The sequence below is a fragment of the Rhinopithecus bieti genome, unplaced genomic scaffold, assembly GCF_001698545.2.
Source record: "Rhinopithecus bieti isolate Rb0 unplaced genomic scaffold, ASM169854v2 scaffold_10589, whole genome shotgun sequence".
In the NCBI taxonomy this organism is placed as follows: Eukaryota; Metazoa; Chordata; class Mammalia; order Primates; family Cercopithecidae; genus Rhinopithecus; species Rhinopithecus bieti.
In genome coordinates, this window is record NW_016807065.1 from 3776678 (window position 1) to 3786381 (window position 9704).

The 9704-nt window shown below is 52.2% G+C and overlaps 1 protein-coding gene across 1 annotated transcript in view; it reads left to right on the forward strand.

Annotated features, from left to right (window-relative positions):
- Positions 1-9704, forward strand: part of SLC25A23 (solute carrier family 25 member 23) — a 24412-nt gene that overhangs the window by 3729 nt on the left and 10979 nt on the right. Inside the window, exons 2-8 of the mRNA XM_017880026.1 lie at positions 631-757; positions 1706-1793; positions 2773-2884; positions 4580-4738; positions 4822-4974; positions 5210-5317; positions 6808-6975. Of these exons, the coding sequence (XP_017735515.1) occupies positions 631-757; positions 1706-1793; positions 2773-2884; positions 4580-4738; positions 4822-4974; positions 5210-5317; positions 6808-6975 (915 nt within the window). The remainder of the gene's footprint in view (positions 1-630; positions 758-1705; positions 1794-2772; positions 2885-4579; positions 4739-4821; positions 4975-5209; positions 5318-6807; positions 6976-9704) is intronic.

The window sequence follows — 9704 nt, forward strand, 5'->3', positions numbered from 1 at the left end:
CCTATCACAAGGACTTGCCCCCCCCCACCCCGCCACCCCCACCTCCACCTTGCAGGCCCTTCCCACACCTGTAGCCCCAGATCGCCCTAAAACAACCACAGCGTCCCCGAGACCAGTCCAACCTCCCACTTCCCAACTGGGAAAACCAAGGCCTCAGCCACTCCGCTTGGTTCTCTCCTACCCCACAGCACCCAGGGCTGCCTCCAAAGGGAACTCCTAGGACCCCATGTGGACAGGGTTTTTTAAAGAGGCAGTTGGGTTCAACAGGAATGAGGTACCTAAAAAAAAATAAAAAATAAAACAAGAGACAGCTGGGAGGACAGGCTTTAGAGACAGAACCCAAGGTTACCATTTCCTGGTTCTGTGACCTTGAACTGGTGGCTTGACCTTGCAGAGCCTCAGTTTGCTCACCAGGAAAACTAGACTACTCACACCCACGGCACAGACCTGTGGTGGCTGTAGGGATCTGACTGAGAAGCTGGCTGACTGAGGGAGAAGTGGGGTGATGTTTTCTGTCCCCTTCCTCAAGGCACTGGGGGCTCTGGGCTCCTAAGACATAAGGTGACGTGCGTCCCCTCCAGATCAGGAGCAGGTTCCTGGAGTCACCTCTGTCCCCTTTTCCTCTGCCAGGGTATCTCCTGTGAGGGTGACGCTGACCCAGATGGCGGGCTTGACCTGGAGGAATTTTCCCGCTACCTGCAGGAGCGGGAACAGCGTCTGCTGCTCATGTTTCACAGTCTTGACCGGAACCAGGACGGTAAGGTCCGGTGGCCTGCCTGCACGCCCCCAGGGATAGGGCTGTGGGGGCCCTAGAGACATCAATGGGGTTAGAACTGGCAGCCTAGGAGGAGAGGGGGAGGGCCGCTTCTCTCTGATGACTCACAGGCTATTTCAGGAGCGCTCCTCACCCCCCCAGCTAGGTGGTTCGAGGCCCAGCCAGCCCATCCCACCTCCTTTCCCTTCTGGGGCAGAACTCTGATAATTACCCTTAGGTTTTTCATTTATTTATTTATTTATTTATTTATTTATTTATTTATTTATATTTTGAGACGGAGTCTCGCTCTGTCGCCCAGGCTATAGTGCAGTGGCACAATCTCGGCTCACTGCAAGCTCCACCTCCCGGGTTCAGGCCATTCTCCTGCCTCAGCCTCCCGAGTAGCTGGGACTACAGGCGCCCGCCACCTCGCCCGGCTAGTTTTTTGTATTTTTTAGTAGAGACGGGGTTTCACCGTGTTAGCCAGGATGGTCTCGATCTCCTGACCTTGTGATCCACCCGTCTCAGCCTCCCAAAGTGCTGGGATTACAGGCGTGAGCCACCGTGCCCGACACCCTTAGGTTTTTCTAGGGAGCAAAGATACCCCATGCTGTTCCTGGGTACCCTGTAGGACAGAGATCCCCTCATAGCAGCATCTGGGTTGCGGATATTGCCTCTCAATTCCCCATGACATAGAGACCCCCAATTACCCCTGGATTCCTTCATTCATTCACAGAACAGAGAAGCCCCCCCAGTATTTCCCAGTTCCACCTCTCTGACCCCACTGAGTCAGGGATCCCCCCACAGCCCTGCTGCAAGCCTTGTCCTAGGTTTCTGGAGCCCCTGATCTTGCTAGACCACCTCCATTCCAAGCTGTTCTGATTTTTGGTCCTGGGGCTCCCCAGGTGTCCTCACACGCACATGCTTCCCCACCTCTGGCCCCCTCCCCAGGTCACATTGACGTCTCTGAGATCCAACAGAGTTTCCGAGCTCTGGGCATTTCCATCTCGCTGGAGCAGGCAGAGAAAATTCTGCACAGGTGAGTCACTGGGGGTCTGGAATCCAAAGTAACTCAGGACACAGTGACCCCTTGACCATCTCTGTCTTCTGGGCTCCAGACTCAGTCCCAAGGAGGATACAGCTGAGAGACTGGGGCTTTGAAGTCAGACAGATCTGGCCAGGTGCGGTGGCTTGCATCTGCAATCCCAGCACATTGGGAGATGGAGGCAGGTGGATCACCTGAGGTCAGGAGTTCGAGACCAGCCTGGTCAACATGGTAAAACCCCATCTCTACTAAAAATACAAACATTGGCCAGGCGTGGTGGCACATGCCTGTAATTCCAGCTATTTGGGAGGCTGAGACACGGGAATCCCTTAAACCCAAAGGGCAGAGGTTGCAGTGAGTCAAGATCATGCCAGGGCACTCTAAACAGGGTGACGGAGTGAGATTCTGTCTGGAAAAAAAAAAAAAGAAAAATTCAAATTGAAGCCAGACAGATCTGGGACCAGTTGCCTCTCTTAGCCTCAGTTTCCCCCTCTAGAAAATGAGGGTAATGTGGCTGGGCATGGTGGCTCACCCCTATGATCCTGGCACTTTGGGAGGCTGAGGCAGGTGGATCACGAGGTCAAGAGATCGAGACCATCCTGGCCAACATGGTGAAACCCCGTCTCTACTAAAAATACAAAAATTAGCTGGGCGTGGTGGTGTGCACCTGTAGTCCCAGCTACATGGGAGGCTGAGGCAGGAGAATCTCTTGAACCCGGGAGGCGGAGGTTGCAGTGAGCCGAGATCGCACCATTGCACTCCAGCCTGGGCGACAGAGCGAGACTCCATCTCAAAACAAAAGAAAAAAAAAGAAAAAAGAAAAAAGAAATGATGGCAATACTGCTACGTCTCCAATAGGGTTGGTATGAGGACTTGAACCTCCCAAACTGCAAAACATAGCAGAACTTCACCCAAGCCTAGCCCACCCCCAGGCACTGAGCCTGTCCTCCTCCACCCTCACTCTTCCCCCCAGCATGGACCGAGACGGCACAATGACCATTGACTGGCAAGAATGGCGCGACCACTTCCTGTTGCATTCGCTGGAAAATGTGGAGGACGTGCTATATTTCTGGAAGCATTCCACGGTGAGGTGGGGGTGGCTTTCCCTGGCTGAAGGCTGTACCCTCTTCCCCAGGGGGGCCTTGCTCCGATCTCCCCAGGGCTTGGACGGGCTGGGCCAGGACTTTCCAGAAGGAGAAGGCACTGGCAGCAGCTGAGGGATGAGGGTCTGTTCCTCTCTTTCTCCACTTGGGGTTCAAGGGTCCCATTTGGGACATCTCTGCTGTCTGATTGAAGCGCAGCCCTTAAGACTTACATTGGGGCCTCTGGGGACAGTGTGCGGGGGTTGCGGGTGCAGGAAAGAAAGAGCTCACCAGATGGGGCACCAGGCCTCCCACCTTCCACCCACACAGCTCCCTTCTGCTAGGTTCTCTGCCTGGATAAAGGATACTACCGCTGAACGGAATCGTTCAAAAACCACAGTCTTGGCTGGGCACGGTGGCTCACGCCTGGAATCCCAGCACTTTGGGAGGCCGAGGCAGGCGGATCACGAGATCAGGAGATCGAGACCATCCTGGCTAACATGGTGAAACCCCATCTCTACTAAAAATACAAAAAAAATTAGCCGGGCGTAGTGGCGGGCGCCTGTAGTCCCAGCTACTAGAGAGGCAGAGGCAGGAGAATAGTGTGAACCTGGGAGGCAGAGCTTTCAGTGAGCCAAGATCATGTCACTGCACTCCAGCCTGGGCAACAAAGCCAGACTCCATCTCAAAAAAAAAACAAAAAAAACCCACGGTCTTCAGAGGATCCAGTGGGAACCACTAGAGAGGGTAGTGGGAATTTGCTGTAGATCCCTAGTTCCTGGGTGAAGTATCTATGAGCAGTGTATCCGGTAGGATCTGATGGCATCCGGAGGGGGATCCATCTGTGGAATCCGGTGAGAACCTCTTTGGAGATCCAGAGACTCCCACCCCAGAGGATTCATGGGGACTTTGGTTGGAAATTCTAGACAGGAGATAATTCCTGCACAGGGATTCCCTGTGGAGGAGATCCCTATGAGATCTGGTGGGTCCCTGAGAAGGATATGCTGGGGTCCTTATATGGGAGGTGCCTGGTAAGATCTTGTATGGCCCTGGAGGGATCTTCTGGAATCATTATATGGAAAATCCTTGAGTAGGATCTTTCAGTAGAATCTCATTTGCCCTGAGGGATCTTTATTTGCTGTTAGAGACAGGGTCTTACTCTGTTGCCCAGGCTGGAATGCAGTTGTATGATCATAGCTCATTGTAGCCTCGAACTCCTGGGCTCAAGCAATCCTCCCGCCTTGGCCTCCTGAGTAGCTGGCACTACAGGCACATGCCTGGCCAATTTTTGTAGAGATGGGATCTTGCTCTGTTGCCCAGGCTGGTCTTGAACTCCTGGCCCCAAGGAATTCTCCCACCTTGGCCTCCCAAAATGCTGGGACTACAGATATGAGCCACCATGCCCAGCCTGGAGGGATCTTTATGTGGCAGATACTTGAATAGGATTCTTTAGTGGGATTTGGCAGATCCTATGGTCGGATTTGGTAGGATATTGGGATCTTCTAAGGAGGCTGCTAGGTTAGATGCTTTGGTGACACCTGGTAGGACCCAACAGGACTCTTCTGGGATCTCCAAGCAAGAGTCATTGGCAGACTCTAGGGTATCCTAGGATTCATGGAGGAAACTCCCCTATTTAGGACTGAGTCACATCTCCCTGTCCCTACCATGGCATGACACCCCCAGCACCTGTATCTTCAGGTTCTGGACATTGGCGAATGCCTGACAGTGCCGGATGAGTTCTCAAAGCAGGAGAAACTGACGGGCATGTGGTGGAAGCAGCTGGTGGCTGGCGCAGTGGCAGGCGCCGTGTCACGGACAGGCACGGCCCCTCTGGACCGCCTCAAGGTCTTCATGCAGGTGAGGGACCTTGGAGAGATCTGCCCCTTCCCCAAGGCCTGACACCTGGGAGGGGAACTCCAAGCTGTTGTCTCCCCATTCAGGTCCATGCCTCAAAGACCAACCGGCTGAACATCCTGGGGGGGCTTCGAAGCATGGTCCTTGAGGGGGGCATCCGCTCCCTGTGGCGTGGCAATGGTATTAATGTACTCAAGATTGCCCCCGAGTCAGCTATCAAGTTCATGGCCTATGAGCAGGTGAGGGCAGGTACAGGGAGGAATGTACTTGCCACAGGAAAGACTGGGCTGTACATAAAGATTTACGGGATTGGCTTGGGGGGTGGGTGGTGAACACAGTTCCCCAGGATCAGGCATCTGCTCCTCTGCATGAATGCCCACAGCAGGCCAGTTCTGTGGAAGCCAGGAGAACAGTGGAGTGCAAGGAAGGTTCAACCCCCATGGTCCTACCCATCCCTGTGTCTCCCCGCCTCAGATCAAGAGGGCCATCCTGGGGCAGCAGGAGACGCTGCATGTGCAGGAGCGCTTCGTGGCTGGCTCCCTGGCTGGTGCCACAGCCCAAACCATCATTTACCCCATGGAGGTGAGAAGGAGGGACCCTGGTGGAGGCCCCATGGCAGGGTGGGGGGCCTGCTGTACCCATCTCACTCCACATTTTATGATATCCATTAGGATTATACCTTTGTCTCTCTGATTTGGAGTATAGGTCATCAGAGTAATGCTATTTCATATGTAGCCTGTCTGGGTATTACAACTGAGATATAATTTCTGGGGAAGGTAGTGTTGGTTATCCTTGTTTGGACGGTAGTTGCAGGAGCCAGCTGTTTATAAATATGCGTCCTCTAAGGATAGGGTGCACGTTCCCAGGGACGTTGTGTCTAGGTGTCACCAACTGTTTATGAATATGCCTCTTCTAAGGATAGACTGTCCTAGCTATATGTTTTCAGATAAATTATTTCAGGTTTCAGGCTATGCAGTATATTGTTCAGATTCTGAAAGTGACAGAAAACTTAAATCAAGTCAACTGGGCGCGATGTCTAGCGCCTGTAATCCCAGCACTTTGGGAGGCCGAGGCAGGTGGATTGCCTGAGGTCAGGAGTTCGAGACCAGCCTGACCAACATGGTGAAATACCGTCTCTCCTAAAAATACAAAAATTAGCTGGGGATGGTGGTGGGCGCCTGTAATCCCAGATACTCGGGAAGCTGAGGCAGGGGAATGACTTGAACCTGGGAGGCAGTGGTTGCAGTGAACCAAGATCGTGTCACTGCACTCAGCCTGGGCAACAGAGCAAGACTCCGTCTCAAAAAAAAAAAAAGAAAAACTTCAGTCACGTCAACAAAGTCTACAGATGAGCATTTCAGGCTGGGATGGTAGCTTCAGAGTGTCAGAGATGCAGGTTTATTTCTGTCTATCTTGTTACACAACCTCATGGACCAATGTGGCTGCTTGTGCTCCGTTCATCACATTGCACAGTCCAGCCAAGAAGGAAGAAGAGACAAAAGAGGAAACACCTCCCCACCTCTAAGGATGCTTTCTGAACCTCATGTTCTCTCTTCCTTCTATTTCTTTGGCTGGGACATAGTGACATAGCCACATACCCAGGGCATCTGGGAAATGTCATCTTTCCTTCTAGTGGCTGTGTGCTTGCTAAAAGTTACAGTTTCTGTATGAAAGCAGAAGGGAACACGATACTGGAGGTCTGGGCATGATGGCTTATGCCTGTAATCCCAGTCCTTTGGGAGGTGGAGGCAGGAGGATCGCTTGAGCCCAGGATTTCGAGACCAGCATGGGCAACGTAGCAAGTCCCCATCTCTACAAAAATGACCAAAAAATAAAATAAAGATATCAGGACACAGTTACTGGTGGTGCCACATGCGTGCACTTTGGTAGGTGTAACTATTTCTAGGTATAGAGATTTGGGGATAGCAGAAGATTCTGGAGTAGGTGGTTTTTAAAATTCGGTTGTTCTCAGGGCATCTGTTTTCAGGAGTAGCTATTTCTAGGTGTCTTCATTCCTGGATGTAGTGATTTGGTGGGGGCAGCTTTTCCAGGGATAACCAGGTTCTCCCCAGGTGCTGAAGACGCGGCTGACCTTGCGCCGGACGGGCCAGTACAAGGGGCTGCTGGACTGCGCCAGGCGGATCCTGGAGAGGGAGGGGCCCCGTGCCTTCTACCGTGGCTACCTGCCCAACGTGCTGGGCATCATCCCCTACGCGGGCATCGACTTGGCCGTCTATGAGGTCTGTGGGCAACCCGCCCCTCCCTCCCTGCTCCCCTCTGGGATTTGCCCACAGGACATTTCTTCCCCTTCCCCTGGGGCTGGCTCAGTTGACCTCCTATAGCTAAAGAAAGGCATTTATGAAGTGAGGAGCACCTTGGACCTGGGAATCCTGGAGAACCCTTCCAGGTATTGGACTCTCCCACTTCTCCACTCAATTTTGATTAGCAGTTCAGCCTTCCCGGGTCACCTGAAAGTCAGGGACCACTCTAGCTGACAGAACCATAAGAGCAGGCAAAGATTACAAAAATTAGCCAGGCATGGTGGTGTGTGCTTGTAATCCCAGCTACTCCAAGAGGCTGAGGCATGAGAATTGCTTGAGCCTGGGAGGCAGAGGTTGCAGTAAGCCAACATCCCGCTACTGCACTCCAGCCTGGGTGACACAGCAAGACTCCTTTTCAAGAAAAAAGAAAAAGAAAAAGCAGGCAAAGATGAGTCTCAAAGACACCCAACTTCCCCGAAGCAGGTATCAGACCCGGCCTCTGTCTCTAAGTCAAGGTCATCTTCAGGGCCTGCCCATTTGAGCATCTGCTGTTACCATGAGAACCACACCCAATCACCAGCATCTTTATCAGCATCTTTATCAACACAGGCAGGTCCAGACAGTTCTTGCTCTTTTTCTTCCAGGGGCCTTATCTGTGGTTTTTACCTTCTCCTAGTTGGGATTGCCAGGTCTCCCTAATTAGCATGGTCCTGGATATCCCCAAGCGTTCCCCCCAAAATCTTTGTTTGCAAGACAGGGCCTGCTTCATGGGCATGTGACCTGTGAAGTCACAAAGGACCACATGCTCAGAAGGGCCCTATGCTTGGTGCAACGCTCTGCTGCTGCTGTCTTGAAATTATTTTTATTTATTTATTTATTTTTGACATGGAGTCTCGCTCTTGTCGCCCAGGCTGGAGTGTAATGGCGCGATCTCGGCTCACTGCAACCTACACCTCCTGGGTTCAAGCAATTCTCCTGCCTCAGTCTCCCGAATAGCTGGGATTACAGGCATGCACCACCATGCCTGGCTATTTTTTTTTTGTTTTTTCTTTTTTGAGACAGAGTCTCGCTCTGTCTCCCAGGCTGGAGTGCAGTGGTGTGATCTCAGCTCACTGCAAGCTCTGCCTCCTGGGTTCACGCCATTCTCCTGCCTCAGCCTCCTGTGTAGCTGGGACTACAGGTGCCCGCCACCATGCCCAGCTAACTGTTTTGTATTTTTAGTAGAGGCGGGGTTTCACCGTGTTAACCAGGATGGTCTCGATCTCCTGACCTCATGATCCACCCACCTCGGCCTCCCAAAGTGCTGGAATTACAGGCATGAACCACTGCGCCCGGCCTAATTTTTGTATTTTTAGTAGAGACGGGGTTTCTTCATGTTGGCCAGGCTGGTCTCAAACTCCTGACCTTAAGTGATCCACCCACCTCGACCTCCCAGAGTGCTAGGATTACAGATGTGAACCACCATGCCAGGCCTGAAATTCTTAATTTTTTTTTTTTTTCTGAGACAGAGTCTCAATCTGTTGCCCAGGCTGGAGTGCAGTGGCACGATCCGGGCCCACTGCAGCCTCCACCTCCCAGGTTCAAGGAATTCTCCTGCCTCAGCCTCCCCAGTAGCTGCAATTACAGGTGCCTGCCACCATGCCTGGCGAATTTTTGTATGTTTAGTAGACAGGGTTTCACTGTGTTGCCCAGGCTGGTCTCAAACTCCTGACCTTAGGTGATCCCCTACCTCAACCTCCCAAAGTGCTGGGATGACAGGTATGAGCCACCACACCTGATCAGTAATTTTTGAACAAGGGACCCTCACCCTTTTACATTTTGCACTGGATCCTGCAAATTATGTAGCTGATTCTGATCTAATAGACTCTGTTCCTGCCATCTTTACCTGCCCGCCCCAGCACCTAGCATCTAGACAACCAAATGAGACAAGACCATTGCTCACTCATTCATTTGTTCCTTGATTTTATTGTTCACTCATTCACTTAGTGACTATTTACTGAGCATCTACTGTGTGCTACGCCCTGTGCAGATTGTTGCAGATGTATTGTGTTGTGAGACCAGCACAGTCCCTGCCATCCTGGAATGCCCATTTCCATAAACAAGGCAGGCAATCAACCAGCAAATAAGATAGTTTTAGCTCCTGGAAAAGCTCTCAGAAGATCACAAGACAGGATTTGTCATCTTCAGTAACAGTGGGCGGGAGGGGGGTTGAGGAACACCTCCAAGAAGGTGACATTGAAGCCATGGGTTGGGCGTATTATCACAAGGGAGTGTGCACAAATCTATCACCCAGGTCCGGAAGCAGGAACAAATACGGCCTTTTGGAGGAGTGGAAGTCTTAGCTGGCTGGGGGGAATTGATCAAGGCAGGAGACAGGTTCTTCTAAGTGCAATAAGAAGCCATTAAGAAGTGTGAGGAAGGTCGGGCGCGGTGGCTCAAGCCTGTAATCCCAGCACTTTGGGAGGCTGAGACGGGCGGATCACGAGGTCAGGAGATCGAGACCATCCTGGCTAACACAGTGAAACCCCGTCTCTACTAAAAAATACAAAAAACTAGCCGGGCGTGGTGGCGGGCACCTGTAGTCTCAGCTACTTGGGAGGCTAAGGCAGGAGAATGGCGTAAACCCCGGAGGCGGAGCTTGCAGTGAGCTGAGATCCGGCCACTGCACTCCAGCCTGGGCGACAGAGCGAGACTCCATCTCAAAAAGA